Consider the following 21,408-nt stretch of genomic DNA (forward strand, 5'->3'; position numbering starts at 1 on the left):
CAGAACTACTTGATGTGATATGGGACAAATCCCTAAAGTAAAACACAACATTTATTGGACTAGTAAAGAAGAAAATGTTGGTATTAACATGTATTCATGAAAATGTGTTTCCGTGCTGCCAAGAGATGGACAAAGCATACTGGGAAAAACTTATTTTCTATTACTAACTTCAGATTTATTTTTCAAACTATGAGCTTGTCTTTCATCACCTAACCAGCTCCACCTTCTAAGTGAAGTATTTGATCATGCCCCTCCAGAGATGTCACTCTTCTCAACTACTGAGCATTCATTGCCTCTACACATTCATACTTCCTTATGATATTTACTTTTTCCTCCCTTTAAAAACACTTTTTTTGACTGAGCCTAGCTCTGTTGCCCAGGCTGGAGTACAGTGGTGCAATCTTGGCTCACTGTACCCTCTGCCTCCCAAGTTCAAGGGATTCTCCTGCCTCAGCCTCCCGAGTAGCTGGGATTATAGGCGTGTGCCAACATGTTTGGCTAGATTTTGTATTTTTAGTAGAGGCGGGGGTTTCACCATTTTGGCCAGGCTGGTCTCGAACTCCTGACCTCAAGCTATCCGTCAACCTCGGCCTGCCAAAATGCTGGCATTATAGGCGTGAGCCGCCGCGCCCGGCCTCCTCCGATTTTTTTGTATTGTAGTAAAATACACACAAAATTACCACCTTAACCATTTGTAAGTGTCAGTGGCATTCAGCACATTACCATTGTCGTGGAACCATCACCACCATCCATCTCCATAACTCTTTCCATCTTGCAAAACTGAACCGCCCAATCACACTTACTTTTTATGAGGTCTAAATAATTTATTACTCTTATCACTCCGACATTGCAAGCCGTGTGCATGCGGCACCCAAGTATTAGTTATAACATACATATAGGGTATCTACTACTAGACATTGTTCTAAGTGCTTTGCAAATGTTAACTAGCATAATTATTTATCTTTGTATGTTCTGCAGGTTCTAGCAGGTGCTTTGCATGTGAGAGCCAAAATATTTGAGGAATGAATTTCGGTACCACTTAAACATTTCCCAGTGACTCTGGCTGTTATTCTGGTTGACAAGTTAGGAAAGGAGCGGGTTACCTTGGGGAAAACGACTTTCGGGGCGTAATCTGATATTAGGTCGCAAGTTTAAAGAAGTCCTTTATTTTAGCCACATTTAGGTCAGGTTTCTAATAAGGGACGCTAAGAGGGAAGTTATTCCTAAATGACAGAAAATATAGGAAGTGACTCAAGGCAGTTAAGGTCTTGGGTTTCTAGGAGCACCGCGTTCAACTACACGAAGACTCGGGCAACGCGGAAACCCAGGGATGGGACAGCCTGGGATCTGTCCGCCGGGGAGCGGGCGGGGGCGGGGTTTCGGGCAGGGGCGGGGCCGGGCTGGGCCGGTCGGGGGGTGGCGCGCGACTGCTCCGGGCGGCGATGGCGGCGGACGGGGACTGGCAGGATTTCTATGAGTTCCAGGAGCCGGCCCGGAGCCTCCTGGACCAGGAGAACTGTAACGCGAGCCCCGAGGCCGGGGCGGGGGCGGGGGCGGGGGCCGGGGCGGGCGGGGGCGCCGACGGTTTCCCGGCCCTGGCCTGCAGCTTGGAGGAGAAGCTGAGCCTGTGCTTCCGCCCCTCGGATCCGGGCGCCGAGCCCCCGAGGGCGGCCGTGCGGCCCATCACGGAGTGCAGCCTCCTGCAGGGGGACGAGTGAGTGCGGGCCCTGGCCGGGAGCGGGCGGGAGCCTCCCCTGCCCCTCGCCCGACCCGCCGGCCCTCCGGCCGCAGCTCCTCCCCCACGCTCTCCTTCCGCCTCCATGGACGCGGGAGTCCCCGCCCTCTCGCCTCCCTCCTCGGGCCGTCGGCCTCTGCTCGCCCAGCGATTTAAATCCCCTGCCCCCCGTCCGCCAAGCGCCCTGAAAACCTCCGCCTCGGTGCCTCCCGCCTTCCTTCCTGCATACCAAACCCTCGTTTGCTTTAGAGGGGAATCGCCAGTGCAGAGCCCATAGTTTGAGACGGCATCTTTCGGGGCACGTGTGTCGCCATTCATTCACTCAAGTCGCATTTATTAAGCACCTGCTGAGTGCCAGGCGCCGCCTCGCACAGGGAACACCAAAACGACTGGACATTGTCCCTCCCAAGTTAGGACACGACGTAGGATGGGAGATAGATGTGTAAACAAATATTTGTATGGATGTAATTAGTGCTGCAATGGTTATATGCACCAAATGTGGGAGACTTAAAAGCGTATGTCTGGGGGAGAGTCAGGAAAGACTATAGAGAAATGTGCAAACGATCTGACTGATGAGTGGGAGTGTGCCTGGCAGGTGGAAAAAAGTCTTACTTTCAAGGTGGAGTATATTGTCTGTGCATAAGTACCAACGAGCGAGGCAGCATTTAGGGCACAGGAATCTGTGGGACCCATCCGAGAGCCCTGGTAGAGTGCGAGCCGCCACAGAGACGAAAACGAAGGGCCCTGCTTACTGATGGTAACGATCGCACGGTCTGGTGGGGAGACCAAGGCATACACAAGTAATATTAATAATTACAGAATCACCTAAGTGCAATGATGGAGGTTCATGGGGATTTGTGAAAGCTGGGGGAGGGGAGGCGCAGAGTTCCTGAGGGCACTTTTTAAACCTCCCTGAACCGCAATTATAATTTGGTTAAGAGTTGTAATTAGGTACCATGGTCTTACCCCCAAAAGTAGGTAAATAGGAATGGTGAGAGTAAGGGAACTTGAGCATGTTGTGTATATAGGGGGAGAGGAGCCTCCGGAGAGGCTGAAGGTAAAATGAGTGGAATCAGATTGGGTGCGGTGACTCACACCTGTGATCCCAGCACTTTGGGAGGCTGTGGTGAGAGGATGGCTTGCTTCCAACATTTCGAGACCAGACTGGGCAATATAGTGAAACCTGGTCTTTACAAGAAAATTTAAAGAATTAATGGAGTCTAGTGGCACATGTCTGTGGTCCCACGGACCTAGCTGCTCAGGAGGCTGAGGTGGAGGGATTACTTGAGTTCGGGAGGCGAAGGTTGCAGTGAGCCGTCATCGCACAACTGCACTCTAGCCTGGGTGACAGAGTGAGACTTTGTCTCAAAAATGAGGACATGAGAAGGAATGGATTTTCAGAGCATTAATGGGATGGAGAGACTCTTAGAGGTTAGGGAAGAAGTTTTGAGAGACAGGGCAGGAGTTACAGGCATGGAAAGGAGTTTCCAGCCTGATTGTCTCCTTCTGTGAAACAAACAGATTTATCAGGAATAAGGTAGGAAGCTTGAAAAGACAGCTTTGGGAGTGGGGCCTGTAAACATGGCTGAGCAGTGGCGCTGGCCCACCAGTGTTTGGAGACTATCTCCTTTTATTGGTTCCTCTGTACTGTGTTCTGCCCAGGTGTGGAGAAGGGAAAATTTTAGAATTGGATTTTATACACACGTGCATGCAGTCAGTAGCAAAAGATGACATTTTTGGAAGCCTGTTTCCAAAGAGAAGATAATTTTATGTGTATGTAGATTTAGATACTCTGAATCACTAAACCCGGGACACATTCTGGATTTAAAAATTAGTGTAGGTTTATTATGTATTTGGGTTTATCAAGAGTAGCTGACTTAAGTCAATTAGAGGATTGTATGTAGATCATTACGAGACTTTATTTCACTTAGACTGTCAGGAAAGTAGGTTATTTTAGCCTTTGCTTAAAAATATGTTGTTGCTCTTGTTAATGGTATTTAGTAGATGGTATGTTGGTGGTAATTCGTGTCTCTTGACTTGGGAATGCATAAGAAATCTCTTTTTTTTTCAGGAGTTGGGACCTGGTCATCACTGGCATTGTTTCTTTTATATTACAGAAACATACCATTGCTTGATAATCTGTTCCAGCCCCCTTTTCACTAGGTAGAATTGATAATTGTTTTACTCAGATATTGCTGTGCTTTAGGTCAGGGGGGTCCCCAACCCCTGGTCCACAGACCGGTACTGGAACTGGGCCACACAACAGGAGGTGAGTGGTTGAGAGAGTGAGCAAAGCTTCATCTGGATTTCCAGCTGCTCCCCATTGCTTGCATTACCACCTGAGCCACCTCTTGTCAGATCAGCCACAGCATTAGGTAGGATCTAATAGGATTTAGAACTGCACAGGTGAGGGATCTAGTTTGCAGATACCTTATGAGAATCTAATGCCTGATGATCTGTCACTGTCTCCCCTCACCCCCAGATAGGACCATCTAGTTGCAGGAAAACAAGCTCAGGGCTCCCACTGATTCTACATTATGGTGAGTTGTGTAATTATTTCATTATATATGATAATATAATAATAATAGAAATAAAGTGCACCATAAATGTAATGTGCTTGAATCACCCCAAAACCCTCCCCGACCCCTGGCACTTTATTTAACTTCTCTGAGCCTCAGCTTTTGTTTTGGTTAAATATGGATTGTATTATCTACTGAGGTTTTACTTATAAGAGTATTCTGCAGGATTCAATGTTGATAGGACTTTGACCTCCTTGCAAAAGAGCTGTCCTGACCATCGTTTACAACTGGTTGTAATGCTTTGTGATAAAGATGAAGGCAGTTCATATGTCTTGACTGCAGAATTCTGGAAATCTTTCACTAGAGTTGCCTCTGTGTCCTTCCAACTACCATTGTTTTGACCTTAGTGGAGACTGTTAATTGGCTTTCATTTTCTTGGAAGAGCAAAGTCACCGACAGGTGCTTCTAAGTGAAGTATTCCTTAGAAGCAAATGTGCCTTTTTCTTATAGCCTCGTTTAAGAAGGAGCAAATAAGCAGACAAAGCAAATGCCTCAAATTCTGGATTGTCTTCACCTGCTAGTGTATTCTACTCAAGTTCCTGACCAGGATTAGGTCTATAGTCAGTGATACGGTTTGGCTGTGTCCCCACCCAAATCTCAACTTGAATTGTATCTCCCAGAATTCCCACGTGTTGTGGGAGGGATCCAGGGGGAGGTAATTGAATCATGGGGGCTGGTCTTTCCTGTGCTATTCTCGTGATAGTGAATACGTCTTACAAGATTTGATGGGCTTATCAGGGGTTTCAGCTTTTGCTCCTTCCTCATTTTCCCTTGCTGCCGCCATGCAAGAAGTGCATTTTGCCTCCTGCCATGATTCTTAGGCCTCCCCAGCCGTGTGGAACTGTAAGTCCAATTAAGCCTCTTTTTCTTCCCAGTCTTGGGTATGTCTTTATCAGCTGCATGAAAATGGACTAATACAGTAACTTGGTACCAGGAGAGTGGGGCGTTGCTGAAAAGATACCTGAAAATCTGGAAACGACTTTGGAACTGGGTAACAGGTAGAGATTGGAGTAGTTTGAAGGGCTCAGAAGACAGGAAAATGTGGGAAAGTTTGGAACTTCCTGGAGACTTGTTGAATGGCTTTCCCAAAATGCTGACAGCAATATGGACAATAAAATCCAGGCTGAGGTGGTCTCAGATGGAGATGAGGAAGTTGTTGGGAACTGGAGCAAAGGTGACCCTTGTTATGTTTTAGCAAAGAGAACTGGTGGCATTTTGCCCCTGCCACAGAGATTTGTGGAACTTTGAACTTGAGGAAGATGAGTTAGGGTATCTGGCAGAAAAAATTTTTAAGCAGTAAAGCATTCAAGAGGTGACTTGGGTGCTATTAAAGATATTCAGTTTTATAAGGGAAGCAGAGCATAAAAGTTGGGAAAATTTGCAGCCTGACTATGCAATAGAAAAAACCCCTCCATTTTCTGGGGAGAAATTCAAGCCAGCTGCAGAAATTTGCGTAAGTAGCAAGGAGCCTGATGTTAATCCACATGATCATGGGGGCAAATGTCTCCAGGCCTTGTCAGAGACCTTCATGGCAGCTCCTCCCATCACAGGCCTGGAGGCCCAAAAAGGAAAAAGTGGTTTCGTGGATTGGGCCTAGGGTCCGCCTGCTGTGGGCAGGCTAGGGACTTGGTGCCCTGTGTCCCAGCTGCTCCAGCCGTGGCTGAAAGGGGCTGATGTACAGCTCAGGCTGTGGCTTCAGAGGGTGCACGCCCCAAGCCTTGGCAGCTTCCATGTGGTATTGAGCCCTTGGGTGCACAGAGGTCAAGAATTGAGGTTTGGGAACTTCCTCCTAGATTTCAGAAGATGTATGGAAATGACTGGATGCCTAGGCAAAAGTTTGTTGCAGGGGTGAGGCCTTCATGGAGAACCTCTGCTAGGGCAGTGTGGAGGGGAAATGTGGGATTGGAGCCCCCACACAGAGTCCCTATTGGGGCACTGCCTAGTGGAGCTGTGAGAAGAGGTCCACTGTCCTCTAGACCCCAGAATGGTAGATCCACCTACAGCTTGCACCATGTGGCTGGAAAAGCCGCAGACGTTCAACACCAGCTTGTGAAGCAGTGGGGAGGGAGGCTGTACCCTGCAAAGCCACAGGGGCAGAGTTGCCTAAGACCATGGGAACCTATCTTTTGCGTCAGCGTGTCCTGGAGTCAAAGGAGATCATTTTGGAGCTTTAAGTTTTGACTGCCACACTGGATTTGAGACTTGCATGGGCCCTGTAACCCCTTTGTTTTGGCCAATTTCTCCCATTTGGAACAGCCGTATTTACCCAATACCTGTACCCGCATTGTATCTGGGAAGTAACTAGCTTGCTTTTGATATTACAGGCTTGTAGGTGGAAGGGACTTGCCTTGTCTCAGATGAGACTTTGGACTGTAAAGTTTTGGGTTAATGCTGAAATGAGTTAAGACTTTGGGGGACTGTTGGGAAGGCATAATTGGTTTTGAAATGTGAGGATATGAGATTTGGAGGGGCCAGGGGCAGAATGATATGTTTTGGCTGTGTCCCCACCCAGATCTCAACTTGAATTGTATCTTCCAGAATTCCCACGTGTTGTGGGAGGGACCCGGTGGAGGTAATTGAATCACCGGGGCTGGTCTTTCCTGAGCTTTTCTCGTGATAGTGAATACGTCTCATGAGATCTGATGGGCTTATCGGGGATTTCTGCTTTTGCATCTTCCTCATTTTCTCTTGCTGCTGCCATGTATGAAGTGCCTTTTTCCTCCCGCCATGATTCTGAGGCCTCCCCAGCCATGTGGAATAGTGAGTCCAATTAAACCTCTTTTCCTTCCCAGTCTGGGGTATGTCTTTATCAGCTGCATGAAAATGGACTATATAGTCAGTTATTCAGTGTTTGAAAATTTCTTACCCAGGAGGTTATGAGCCAGAAACCCAGCAAGTTTAGCGGTCTGCAGACATTGCCTCTAATTCTACTTCATGGGGATTAGAGGAGATGTGATTTCAACAGAGAGGAGAATAGGAGTGGACCATGCATATGGGAGCTTTGCTGGGTAAATGAATTAGTTCTCTAGAGCTTTTTGGGTTCACATTTTTATTAAGGCTAATTTTATTTTTTATTTTATTTATATATTTTTAGAGACAGAGTCTTGCTCTGTCACCCAGGATGGAGTACAGTGGTGCCATCATAGCTCACTGTAGCCTTGAACTCCTGGGCTTAAGCAGTCCTCCTGCCTTACCCCTCCCAAAGTAGCTGGGACTGCAGGCACACGCCACGGGCCTGGCCAATTCAATTTTTTTTTTTTTTTTTTTTTTTATAGAGCTATGGGTCTCCCTTTTGCTGCCCAGGCTGGTCTTGAACTCCTGGCTTCAAGCACTCCTCCCACTTTGGCTTCCCAAAGTGCTGGGATTACAGACATGAGCCACCAGGCCTGTCCCTAATGTGCATTTTAAAGCCAAACATCATTTGGGATGTTACGCTTTTAGCATTTGCAGTCCTATTGCTGCTTCTTTTTAGCAGCCAATCCCTATTTGTTATTATGTTATGTCTGTATTTTAACATTTTCATTCTTGGGCTTAATACCTAGGTGATGGGTTGATAGGTGCAGCAAATCACCATGGCGTCCTGCAATGTATCCCGGAACTTAAAAAAAATTTCATTCTTATGTTTATGTCCCAACCAGGATTGTTTTTGTATCTTAGTGTCTTACACACTTGGAAAGAAAGCCTATTGCTTATTCACAATTAGATACCTAATATACATTTTAGGGTGTTTTTTCTACATGACATCTTTGTGTATACCTCTAGCTAGTAAGTAGCTCATCTGTTTAGTGTTTAACTTTACTTATCCCAATTAGATTTCAAGTCAATTGCATCTCTGAACTTTAATTCTTAAAACATCATGTTTTATTGTGCTGATTATTACTTTAGTATTGAAACCTGAATTTTGGTCATGAAATTTGAGTTTGGTGTTCTTATCTGGTGTGGTTTGGGACTCTATTCAATACAGCTCTTTTGAATTAATGCTTAGAGTAATGGAGCTGGAAGGAGTATCTGCTTCTTGTCCAGGTCTCTCATTTATAGAAGGGCAGAGGATACCTAGGGAGGTGAAGGGGCTTGGCCAATAACTCGTTTGAAGAAGGATAGAGACAAGCATTTGTTTCCCTAGTCTCAGTCAAATGCCCTTTCCATTTTACCCTCTTGCCTCCCTGTAATGCTGTTGGGTAATAAGGTCAGGTAACTGCATTGGATAGAGCCTGTGTGCATTTTATTGTGAACTCCCTTTCCTTCTCCTTTTCATCGTATCTGCCTTAGTGCTTAGCTTCTTTATTACAAATTAGATATTAAATCCTGTTCTCACATTGAGAGTGAATTCTTTCTCCAGAAAAGATAACAAACCTTTTGTTTGAGAGAGATTTTTCACTTTTTGAAATGGTCTGTGTGTTTGAAGTTACAGAAAAAGAAGTGTATTGCACAGTTGTATTTATTACTCATGTGACCCTGGAAACATTTCTTACCCTCTCTGTGTTTCAGTTTTTTCATCTGTAAAATGAGGATAATAATGGTTCCCCCTTCTAATGTTGTTTTTGAAGATTTCGTGAGTTAATACATGTAAATTGCTTAGAACAGCGCCTAGCACCTAATACAATGGAAGTGTTGCCTGTTGCCTATTGGGAGTTTTCTGTACGTCTTCACCTTCCCTTAGGACCTCTTGTCAGCCCAGTTTTGTGATTTTTCACCTAGTTTTTGTTTAGGAGACTCTACTTTGTTGATGTTTTTCTGAGAAACAATGTGCTTTCTGTTTTTCTCCTTTGACATTTGGTGATCATCTTTCACTGAATATTTGTTTGAGAAAGACGTACAGAATGTTAATTTTCATTGATTGTAGCTTTTTTCTTTTTAAGGATTTGGAATGCCCTGACGGATAATTATGGGAATGTGATGCCTGTAGACTGGAAGTCATCGCATACTAGGACCTTGCACTTGCTTACTCTGAACCTCTCAGAAAAAGGGGTAAGTTAGGAATTGAACCAACAGAGTTTGAATAACTCATGCTGGTAATACAACTAAAACAGCAGCATTTCTGCTTAACTCAGATTCATTGACCTGCCTCTCATTTCTGAACTTATGGCAGTTGGGGTGGCTCTGTCTTGCTGTCTTGGCTCTAGGGCCATTACCTCGCTGGCACATTCCTCCAGTTCTTCTCCAGCACACTCACTCTTGTACGTGTAGCTAAATTTCTATTGCAATTTTTTTTTTTTTTTGAGACGGAGTCTCGCTCTGTTGCCCAGGCTGGAGTGCAGGGGCTCACTGCAACCTCTGCCTCCCGGGTTCAAGCAATTCTCCCACCTCAAACTCCTGAGTAGCTGAGATTACAGGCATGCACCACCACGCCCGGCTAATTTTTGCATTTTCAGTAGAGATAAGGTTTCGCCATGTTGGCCAGGCTGGTCTTGAACTCCTGACCTCAGGTAATTCACCTTGGCCTCCCAAAGTTCTGGGATTACAGGCATGAGCCACTGCGCCTGGCAGTAATGATGCACTGAAACACTCAGTAAAATTTTGATGCACTGAAACACTCAGTAAAAATGCTAGCTTTTGGTTTAATATACTGAGGGTATTGGAATCTCAACATGGAGTTAACTTTTGAATGAGTGTAGTGACCTGCTAGACATGATATGTTGTCAGGAGACTGTATTCCTGTGAATACTAGAGAACCTTTAAAAGACAATTTAGTTCTTGGCTTTTTAAATATGGTCTTGGCTACCTTATCTTTCTTGAGGGCTCCTGTGTATGTCCTGGTATTATAAAGTGAAGATGCCTTGACTAAGAAGTGTGAGCACAAGTGATAGGACAGGTGGGGGGGCAGAAAAGGGCAGAGAATTACTTGAAATGCAAAATCACAGTGTTAACTTTGTTTAAAGCTGTTGAGAAACACAGTCAAGTTATCTAAATTTCAGGCTGTATAAGTTCCTTATCAAATAATAATGTAAACTCATGCCAGATCTTGCGTGCTCTGTATTTCATTAAGTGTAATTATGTGATTATTGGGAGTGTAGTGCAGTAGGCCTGTCAGTATTTTAAATCGTATTGTTAATGTTTTGTTAAAAGGATTTTCTTATATATGTAATCAGAAAAGCCTACTGTTATTATTTTCTAGTAAAATGTAGAATTCTGGCTATATTTCCCAGTATTCAGTAGCGATGGAAATCTTCCTGATGTGCCAATCATTAATCCCATTAAGTTTTGCAGACTGACCTGGCATACATTTAATGAAAAGGAACAAAATGAGGGATCTTTTGCCCTGTCTTATGTTTACTTAGGTCCTGGCTATCATTTTGGGCTTAGTTCAAGTTTCCTTTCTTCTCTGAAGCTTCCTATTACTGTTTTAGCCTTCGCTGATCTCATGGAATTATACAATTTTAGAGTTGGAAGGGGCTTTAAAGGACACTTAATCCAGCCTCTCACTTGGGGGGAATCCCCACCTCCAGCATCTCTGACAGATGGTCATTTAGCCATGGCCTAAATCCCTGCACGGAAGGAAAACACACTCCGCTCTGTAGGAACTGATGGCACTTGTGGGGCTGTGAACTTGGAAAGGACTTATCTGTGCCACGGGGTTTAGTCTTGTTGTCTCATGGGTGCTAGTCCCCAGAGCACTTTGTCCCTGTCTCTAAAATGACCACTGCCTTCTCTTGTTAATCATATGTTTCTGGGTGTGTCACTAGGTTGTGACTTCCCGGTAGGTATTTATATTTGTCGTTATAGTAACTATACTGTTCGTGGCACATAGTAAATATGAAGATACCTGTTTATTGAGTGAATAAGTGAGTAGCCTTGTTGGTGAAACTGTAGGGCCAGAGATCATGATAGAAAGCTTGTAAAAAAATATTTTCTATATTATTTAAAATAATGCAGAATGCACCAAAACCAGTCCATGGGTACTACTTTTTTGACATATTAAAAATAGCATAGAAGAGTTTTTATTCATAGTTTCAAAGACAGGCCCATTAGCAGCATGAATGAGACACATTAATCCAATTTCATTGACTAAATGTACAGTGGGTGCACTGTATCCTCTGGTGTTGCATCTGCTGCTTTAGCCAACTGTGGATTCAAAAACTTGAAAAAAAAAACCCACAGTAAAATGACAACAATAAAAAATAATAAAAATAAAAAACCAATACAATATAATAACTATAAACCATTTACCTTGTATTAGGTATTGTAAGTAATTTACATATAATTTAAAATTTACAGGAGGATGTGCACAGGTTATATGCAAATACTACCCCATTTTATATAAGGGACTTGAGCATCTGCAGATTTTGGTATTGGGGTATCCTGGAACCAATTTCCCCTGGATACTGAGGGACTGCTGTATATATCTTGTATTGTTCTTAGATTGCATCTTGGGAAGTCGCTCCCTTTTGCTGCCTTTTGAATGTTATTTTCAATGCCAGGGTAATGATATAGCCATGGTAGTGATTAGTAATGACGTAGAGTTTAATGCAAGTACTGACATTAAAAAGCCTTACTGGCCGGGTGTGTTGGCTCATGCCTGTAATCCTAGCACTTTGGGAGGCCGAGGTGGGTGGATCACCTGAGGTCAGGAGTTTGAGACCAGCCTTACCAACACGGTGAAACCCTGTCTCTATTAAAAATACAAAACTAACTGGGTGTGGTGGCACATGCCTGTAATCCCAGATACTCGGGAGGCTGAGGCAGGAGAATTGCCTGAACCTGTGAGGCAGAAGTTGCAGTGCGCTGAGATCGCGCCACTGCACTCTAGCCTGGGTGACAGAGCGAGACTCTGTCCCCCCCCAAAAAAAAATCAAAAACAGCCTTACCTGGAAAAACTCAGCAGATGCAAGTGAACACGTGATCATTCACCTATCATCTCTCTGTTGTGACATGACTATTCCAGTGATGAATATAATTGAAATTAGAACTCTGTTTCTCAGGGAGGATTAGTACACACTGAGTTTCTGAAAAACAAATGGGCAACAAGGACTGTGTAAGAAGCCACCACGTCATGCTATTACACAGCATACAATTAAACATTTTTTTTTAACCTGGCAAAGTTACTGTATTTACCATTGCCACCTGGTGCTCTATTCGTGCCATGATTAAGCTAAGTAAAATTTACCTTTTGAAAGCATTCTTTAGATTATTTTACTTATACAACAAAGTCTATAGAAATTTTTTTTTGACAAAAGGAATTTTTTTTTGCATTCAAGTGAGAAAAACATTCAGGAAAACTAGTTTGCTAGATTGCAGTTTAAAATTTTTCTTTGAAGATTAAGATGGCACACTTCTAAATTTGATAGGTCTTTTTTAGAGTAAGGCAACTGGTATCTTTCACATTCTTACGTGGGCACATTTTTTCCGGTTGATGTATCTTCAGTTTTATACAGGGAAACAGTACCACCAGGTCTGTATCTAACCCTGGCATTGGAAGGAGTGATGGGAATGCTTGGCAAAGAGAAGGCACATTTATGGCGAATGGGAGAGTGAATAATGATACCCAGGACAGCCAGGGCTAGTTTGCAAAGCCTGAAAGGTATTCCAGCTCTTAGCATATGCCGTCTCTGTGGGGAATGGACTTGGCTCTCTCTCTGGAAAGATGATCTGGGATCATTTCTGTTGTCATGGAAATTTATTATAATAGTTTACTGTTATTACTCATGTGTTTTGGCCATAAACCTATTCTAAATCTGGTGCCATTCTTGAATATGCTTATATGATAGAATGCTTCTCATTCATTTCAGCTTAAGAACATCTTCTGTGCTGTATTTCTCCTTCCATGTACATTTCTTTCAGGACACGGACTTTTGTATGCATCTTTATACCTTTAAGAGTAGAAATAAGATAATAACATCTTCCATTACCATAGAAGCAATTTGATTGATTGATTGATTGATAGATTGAGAGGGTGTCTCCCTCTGTCGCCCAGGCTGGAGTACAGTGGCGCCATCATAGCTCAGTGTAGCCTCCAACTCCTGGGCTTAAGCGATCTTTCCCCTCCAGCTTCCTGAGTAGCTAGGACTACACAGGAGCACTGCCATGCCTGGCTAATTTTAAGAAAAAATATTTCTGTATATTTCTGTACAAGGTCTTACTGTGTTGCTCAGGGTGGTCTTGATTTCCTGACTTCAAGAGATCCTCCCACCGTGGCATCCCAAAGTGTTGGGATTACAGGTGTGAGCCGTGGCAACGTGGGCTGCCTTAGGAATAATTTTTTTTTCTTTTGAGACATGGTCCGGCTCTGTTGTCCAGGCTGGAGCGCAGTGGTGCCATCTTGGCTCACTGCAACCTCCACCTCCTGGGCTTAAGTGATCCTCCCACCTCAGCCTCCTGAATAACTGGGAATACAGGCATGTGCCATCATGCCCAGCTAATTTTTTGTAGAGACGGGATTTCACCATGTTGCCCAGGCTGTTCTCAAACTTCTGAGCTCAAGCAGTCCACCCGCCTCAGCCTCCCAAAGTGCTGGGATTACAGACATGAGCCACTGTGCCCACCCTGGATTAATTTTAAAATTAAAACTTTTAGTATTTATAAGCCAGAAGGGGAAAAAGAAAACAAAATCATGGTCCTCAAGCTGAAACATAGGAAGAGTGATTGGGAAGGCGGTGTAAAGTGTTTGAAGTGTCTTAAAGGATCGATGAAGCTAATCGGTAGGTCTACTCCATGGTATCGACACGCCTTTGTGATAACAGTGTACCACGTTTTCATCTTCTACAATATTGAAGTTATACATCCCCTCTCATCAAGAGCCTACTCTCTTGATCTTTCTCCTTCTTTTAAACATTAAATTGTTGAAGGAACAGCTGTCATAGTTTAAAGAGTAAATTAGAACTATAGGACTTAAATGAAAAGGCAGTCTGCTCCACTTACCTCATCCTTGATTTCTCCTTACCAGAGGTGACCACTTTAAATATCAGCTGTTTCTTCTAGCAGATAACATGCTCATGTCATTGTATTTGGTATTATTTTCTCAATTTTAGACTTTATTTCTTTATTTTCTACCCAGAGAGTGAAGGTTTAGCTCTCTTACTGTCCTTTGCCAACCCCTGACACCATAGCCTCCCAAAAACTTCCCTTTCCCCATCTTCCCAATATAATTACATCAACATCTGGGGTTGAATTAATCTTCATCATTTATATTTACTTTTTTAATGTGCAGTTGACCCATTTTGATATATTTAAATTTTCTCTTTTTCTATTTCGGTTTTTTCTTAGGATACTAACTGCCTTTTTGTGGTTTATTTAGTTTATAATTAGCTGACCATTTCAGCCTCAGTAGAGCCATAGAACTCATTTTAGTAAATGGACTGCACCAGGTAATCTATCTAGTCATTCTGCTCTCCCTCCCCACTCACCTCTCCCTCTTCTCCATGCTCTCTGCAGTAACAATTCTAATCTGAGTGTTACTCTCTAGTTTAGCTTTACAGTCGTCATTCTGGGATTTTCACTTTACTATCATTATGAGAATTCTCTTTGTCACTTGTTATTAGACCACATGTCTTTTTTCTTTTTCATTTTCCTTCTCGTAGCTTTTTGAGAAAGGGCACATGAGAGGTGTTTTCAGAACTTGTATGTCTGAAAATGTCTTTATCCTAAGCCCCTGCCTACTTGTTTTAGCTGGATATAGGATTCTAGGATGGAATTTCTTCTAATACGGAAGTTACATTGATTATTTTCTAGCATCTATTGTTGCTATTGAGAAGTCACATGACATTTTGATTCCTGATCTTTTTAATGTGATGTGCTTTTTTTTTTTGTCCCTCCCTGGAAGCTTTTAGATTCTTCTTTTTTCCACACAGTGTTCTGAGTTCATGATGCTGTGTGTTGAAGGCCATGGCCAGGCCTTCGCTAGGCTGATGGTGCAATAAGAAATAAAATGAGAAGGGATATCGTTACTGTGCAGGAGCCTGGAGTTGCACTGTAGGGTTGTAGGTGGACCCTGCAGTGTTGATGGGGCTCTTCTCCCAGTCTAATGTTGGAAAGTCGACATGCCAGTGCTTCTTCCCTTGGCCCTTCTCACCTGTAGGTTTCTTACTCTGTAGGCTGTGTTCGCCTGCAGTCTCCAGATGCTCATGTTATGAAGAACTAGGGAAGCACTAGGGACCTACATCCACTCCATTGTGTCCTCAGCTTTAGATATATATCCTTTGCATGGGTAAATAATTTTGCCAGGTAAAAGTTTATCATTTTAGTTATACACTGTGTAATAGAATGACATGGTGGCTTCTAACGGAATCCTTGTTGCCCATTCTTTGGGAACTCAGTGTGTGCTAATCCTTCCTGAGGAATAGAGTTCTAATTTCAGTTCCATTCAGCACTTGAATGGTCATGTCGTAACAGGTAGGTAGATGATAGACAGATGTTCACTTGTTCATTTTAATCTGCTGAGTGTGTTCAGGCCAAGTTTTTACAATCAGTACTGGTACTAAACTCTTAAGTCATTATTAAGGGGGCTGTTTATATTGGTGTGGGCAGAGTTAAGGGAAACTAAGTAGATGTGGTGCAGTCCCCCAGGCTGGCAACAGAAACTGGTACTTTAGCTGTCCTGGACGTGAAGAGGTAAGGAGGGGGAGAGATGACCAGAAACTGTGGAGATGGGCTGTGTGGGAGAAGTCTGCTAATGAGAGCTATGGCTTTGGTGAAGAGCCATAGTCAACAAATGACAGTCTGACAGGGAGGAAGACAGCAGAATACATGCCCAGCCCTCACCATCCCACCCTGCAGTCTCCCAGTGTCTGCCAGTAGGTTGAACCCACCTGGAAGCCAGAAGCAAGGGCATCCTTTGATGTCCTCCGTACCTCCTGGAGCGCAGAGCAGGGTGGAAGGTGGTGAGGAGGTGAGTGGTGAATCACCAGCTCAGTTAGGTTTAAAGATGTTCTTGGAGCCTAGGGTTGTTAGTTTTTGTTAAGAAGAAATGTGCAATTGGAAGGGCTAAGTGTGACGCTCATGGACAGATCCCGCCTTTCAGGGAGTTGATCATCTTTTTTTTTTTTTTTTTTTGAGACGGAGTCTGGCTCTGTCGCCCAGGCTGGAGTGCAGTGGCCGGATCTCAGCTCACTGCAAGCTCCGCCTCCCGGGTTTACGCGCCATTCTCCTGATCATCTTTTACTCAAATATTAGAAGTTAGTTTGCAAGTATCTAACTTTTATGTTTTCTTTAGAATGTTAACATCTACCAGTCTTACTGTTTATTGCTAAACCTACCCATATTCTCCCTTCTATTCACTGTAAATGCCCTGTGACTTGCTAACAAATACTGTATTTTTTCTGCATATCTGTCAGCTTTTATAGCAGCCTTATGCAGCGTCTTAGCGATTTCATATTTATTCTACATTCTTCTCATTTCTGTTCAAGATGAATATGTGCTCATTGCCTAGTACAGAGTGATTGTAATAATTTCTCCCTCTCGAGGGAAAGCTCTCAGTAGTTGCTTTTCTCTGCAGCCTCTTTTACTCAGAGCTGTTAACTTTGTTTTGATCAGGATGTCCTGCTTTTAATGATGGGTATTTTTGTTTTTAGGTAAGTGACAGTTTGCTCTTTGATACGTCAGATGATGAAGAGCTGAGAGAGCAGCTGGATATGCACTCAATCATCGTCTCCTGTGTTAGTGATGAGCCCCTCTTCACGGCAGACCAGGTATAGAGGAGATACTCAGCAACGCAGGGAAAGGAGACTCTAGAGCTGAAAAATGACTTCTTCTTATGACAGGAAAGGATGGCTGTTGGTTTACTTATCTTTCCTATTTTTTTTTGGTTATACAGGCTTAATAGTTAACTCTTCCACAGAGAAAAATAAGTATTTGTGACCTGAAGCAGAAGGGATTATGTGAGTTGGGAAGATTTCCAACATAGGCCTTGTTGAAGAGTATAGCAAGGTACCAAGGAAAGGTTATCGCGTAACCCCAAACCAGAAAAATATTGTGAATTTCCTTGTTCCTTTAGATTTACCCAAACATGGACAAACTGTAAAGTATCTGTGTAGAAATTATTTAGTATCTTCGAATCCCTGGGTAAAAAGCATTCTCATGTATTAAAGTAACATATTGTGTGCCCCAGAAAGAAGTGAGCATTATTCCCGTGGAATGTGCTAATAAGGTCAACCCCGTATTCACTTAAAACCAGTCGAATCAGCTTTCTCATTTTCTGAATACTCTTCCCACCTCTGTTGTATTGTTGAAATGTGATGCCAGAACTTCTTCCTGAAATAAAATGTTCCATGGCTACTTGGACTGTGAATTCTACCACACTCTATTTTTAGGCTGGAAAGACAAGGTCAGTAAGGAGATACATTGTGGCAAGCTTGGGAGGAGTACATTAAAAATTTACATTAAAATTGTGTTATTTGGATCCTCCTTAGTCATATCTGTGGTTGAATTGTTCTAGGCGTGGAAAGAATGTGGTGCTTAAAAAAGCAAGGTAATAGTAGGTTGGAGGGTTGTTTTGAGGTAGAGGGTAATCTAGGGATAGACATGACCTTGAGAATTCATTGTGCCCTCACTGACCTGCCTAATACCATAAACTCTCCCTGTTTTTAAGGGTTAGAATAACAGATTCTGTAGGATCCTTGAGTGGCTCATTGTGCCATATTATATTGCCTGTTTTGGAGACTCTTACTTAATTAACATAATCTCATCTCCTTCAGATTTGCCTTTATTTTTCCTTGGAAATGTTAACCTGTTAAACTTTTAATTCATGAAGCATGGTAAATATGCTCATGATGTCTTACTCTTTCATTTAATTGTATTTAATTTAATTTTTTTTTTTTTTTTTTTTTTTTTTTTTACCTTAGGTCCTTTTTTCTAACTGTTGAGTAATTTTCCTGGCTTTCCTTTACATTTTCGCTGAGTTCTATATCCTTCTCAACTTTTAGAATCTGGAACAGGGCAAGACACTGTCGTAAGATTTGAGCAGCACTGTACTAGACAGTAGATCATTGTTTCAAGGCAAATTGTATTTCTGAAGTTTTTCTGCTTTTCACAGCATTTTTCTCTTTGGACTTCTACTTTTTAAGTAATTCAAAAAATCCCTTTATTTTTCATTGAATTAATATATAAAATTATTTTTCTGCTGTTGAAAGAATATTTTGCTGTCATGGAGGTAATTTCCCATTTATATATACTTTTTTTGTACTATTGTATTTTCTAACTTTTATGTCAGAATTTTTGAAGAGATACGTTTAAATTGAGCACTTGTATGTCTACGGTAAATTTTCTGTTATTTGCTTTCTTCTAACGATTACTCTATGATCTGGTTCTGGCGTGTCTGAAGTAAATTATTATGTGTTTGTAGCGCGATTTCCTAGACTTTGCTAGACATGTTAGGGCCTTCTGAACCATGATGGACACAGTAAATTCAACTCTATTTAGGTTTGTGTTTAGTATATTGTAATTTTTTCTTGATAAACCATGTTCACTCCTACAATCAAAATTTTGATTATCCAGAGCATCCACACCTGAACATCATTGGTTAATGGAGCATTCAGTGCATTTCTGCTCTGGGTGCCTTAGGTGAGCACCGTGTTCCAGCTAGATCATTTTCCTTTTGTTTATTTGATTAACAGTGGTATGTATGTTTTCGAAGGTTATTGAAGAAATTGAAGAAATGATGCAGGAATCACCGGACCCAGAAGATGATGAAACCCCTACGCAGTCAGATCGACTTTCAATGCTTTCCCAGGAAATTCAAACTCTTAAGAGGTCTAGTACCAGCAGTTATGAAGAGAGTAAGGGAGCCTGCTTAAATCAATGATTTCTGTGCTTTTTGTCTATATCAAATATATAGTATGATCATCTCCAGAAAGCTTTGATTTAATCCCCTTCTGTTTGTGTCTGTGTCCAGATTTGCTTTTCTGTTGTTGTTGAGATGGAGTTTCACTTTTTGGCCCAAACTGGAATGAAGTGGCGTGATCTTGGCTCACTGTAACCTCTGCCTCCTGGGTTCAAGCAATTCTCCTGTGTCAGTCTCTCAAGTAGCTAGGATTATAGGTGCCCACCACCACGCCCGGCTAATTTTTATATTTTTAGTAGAGACAGAGTTTTGCCATGTTGGCCAGGCTGGTCTCGAACTCCTGACCTCATGATCCACCTGCCTCAGCCTTCCAAAGTGCTGCCATTACAGGCATGAGCCACCATGCCCAGCCCCAAATTTCCTCTTATAAGGACAGCAACCATATTGAATTAGAGTCTATCCTAATGACCTTATTTTAATGTCATTAAAGACCATGTCTCCAAATACTGTAACATTCTGAGGTAGTAGGGGTTAGGACATCAACACATGAATCTGGAGAGGTCACGATTGAGTCTGTAACAAACCCCATCATACCTGAAGTGTAGAATAGATATTCAGTAATTCTTTGTCAAATGCAATTCCTGTCTATACAAATAGTCTTATGTGTTACTGTGAAGAATTTTGGGAACCATGGATCTGTTTGACGTATATGAGAATAATTAATTCTAGAAACTCTACAGTTGATTTTCATGAAAAATTTCTGAATAACTATAACCAGCCTGTGAAGAGCCTGAGACCGGTTGGAAGGAAGGTGTGTATCTAATCATTGCCATATGACTGGTCTCCTCCTTGAATAGGCAGTGACAGAGTCTATCTGCTCAACCCGTGTTGTCACCTAGTTTTATCTTTATGGCATGCCCAGTCCGAAGCTTAGTTACCTAAAGAACATTGGTTGTATGGCTTCAACTTACAGATGGTTAGACAGACCAAAGTCTTTCAGATGGTCTGATTTGACCATGCTTCTGTAGACACGGGCTAAATGGCATTAAGGTCCTGACTCCCAAATACAGTCCTGATACTTGATATAGATACTGAAATCTGTATTGGTTTGCTAGGGCTGCCAGAACAAAGTACCACAGGGTGGGTGGCTTAAACCACAGGAATTTATATTCTTACAGTTCTGGAGGCCAGAAGTCTTGAGATCAAGGTGTTGGCGGGTTTGGTTTTTTTCAGAGGCCTCTCCTTGACATGCAGATGGCTGCCTTCTCCCTATGTCTTCACATGGTCTTTCTTCTGTGTTCTGGTCACCCTATTTTATAAGAATACCAGTCATACTGGGTTAGGGCCCATCCTAATGCCCTCATTTAACCTTAATTTACTTCTTCAAAGACCCCCTCTCCACATTCTGAGGCCCTGTGGGTTGGGACTTTAACAGTGTCCTATCTCTCACATGGGGAGAAGTGCTGAAAAGAGATTGAAATGGGGTTTCAGGGAATATTGTTCCCCTTTGTCTTCCCAGTTGTTTTAGTCCATTCTTGCACTGCTACAAAGAAACACCTAAAACTGGGTAATTTATACGAAAAGAGGTTTAATTGGCTAATGGTTCCACAGGCTATACAGGAAGCCTGGCAGCATCTGTTTCTGGGGAGGCCTCAGGGAGCTTTTACTCATGGTAGGAGGCAAAGCCGGAGCAGGCATCTTCACATGGCTGGAGCAGGAGGAAGGGGGCCTGGTGGAGGTGCCACATGCTTTTAAACAACCAGGTCTCATGAGAACTCTGTTATGAGAACAGCACCAGGGGAATGGTACTAAACTGTTAGAAATTGCCCTCATGATCCAGTGACCTCCCAGCAAGCCCCGCCTCCAACATTGGGGATTACATTTCAGTATGAGATTTGAGTGGGGACACAGATACAAACCATATCACCAATTTTCAACAAAATTCACAGATTGGGGCGTATGTAATTAAGTATGTATTTAGTTTAATTCTTTCAGATCAACTCCTTTCCTGTTCAGAGATATCCCAGAACCCTGCTGAACGGCTTGCAGTTTCTTGTCAGCAGGTGGATTCTGTACTTTCCCTCTGCTTTTGTGTTTGTTCTTTTCCATGTACAAGCCTTCACAGTCTTGACTGAAGTATTATTCATGGAATGATTTATTTGCACAAGTAAAAACTTTCGTTAGACTTTCTTCCCAGCAAGCTGAGAAGTGACTCACCTGCCCACTTACTGCTACTCAGACCTGCCCTCCAGAAGTTTTAGAATTCTGAGAAGATCACACACAGTCAATTTAATTGCTTGGAATATAATTTTTGCTCTTTGGCATTGATTACATAGGTGTTTGTTTAGTTATTCCTAGTGACTGCTCTGCTTTGCTTCCTTGAA

At 42.7% G+C, this 21,408-nt stretch overlaps 1 protein-coding gene across 1 annotated transcript; it reads left to right on the forward strand.

Annotated features, from left to right (window-relative positions):
- The first annotated feature begins 1,392 nt into the window (after positions 1-1,392).
- LOC113222794 (fasciculation and elongation protein zeta-2-like) lies at positions 1,393-19,045 on the forward strand. Its single transcript, XM_026452407.1, has 4 exons — positions 1,393-1,714; positions 9,174-9,282; positions 16,818-16,934; positions 18,878-19,045. The coding sequence occupies exons 1-4, from the start codon at positions 1,443-1,445 to the stop codon at positions 19,043-19,045; spliced, it is 666 nt and encodes a 221-aa protein (XP_026308192.1). The 5' UTR covers positions 1,393-1,442.
- Positions 19,046-21,408: the final 2,363 nt, after the last annotated feature.

The sequence above is a fragment of the Piliocolobus tephrosceles genome, unplaced genomic scaffold (genome assembly GCF_002776525.5).
Source record: "Piliocolobus tephrosceles isolate RC106 unplaced genomic scaffold, ASM277652v3 unscaffolded_35235, whole genome shotgun sequence".
In the NCBI taxonomy this organism is placed as follows: domain Eukaryota; kingdom Metazoa; phylum Chordata; class Mammalia; order Primates; family Cercopithecidae; genus Piliocolobus; species Piliocolobus tephrosceles.

What these genes read in the sequence shown, in the direction of transcription:
- LOC113222794 (XM_026452407.1), top strand. Translation starts at nt 1,443, where the DNA reads ATGGCGGCGGACGGGGACTGGCAGGATTTCTATGAGTTCCAGGAGCCG. An exon ending in TGAACCTCTCAGAAAAAGGG is followed by an intron (nt 9,283 to 16,817) that starts GTAAGTTAGGAA and finishes TTTTGTTTTTAG; the next exon opens with GTAAGTGACAGTTTGCTCTT. An exon ending in CCCTCTTCACGGCAGACCAG is followed by an intron (nt 16,935 to 18,877) that starts GTATAGAGGAGA and finishes ATGTTTTCGAAG; the next exon opens with GTTATTGAAGAAATTGAAGA.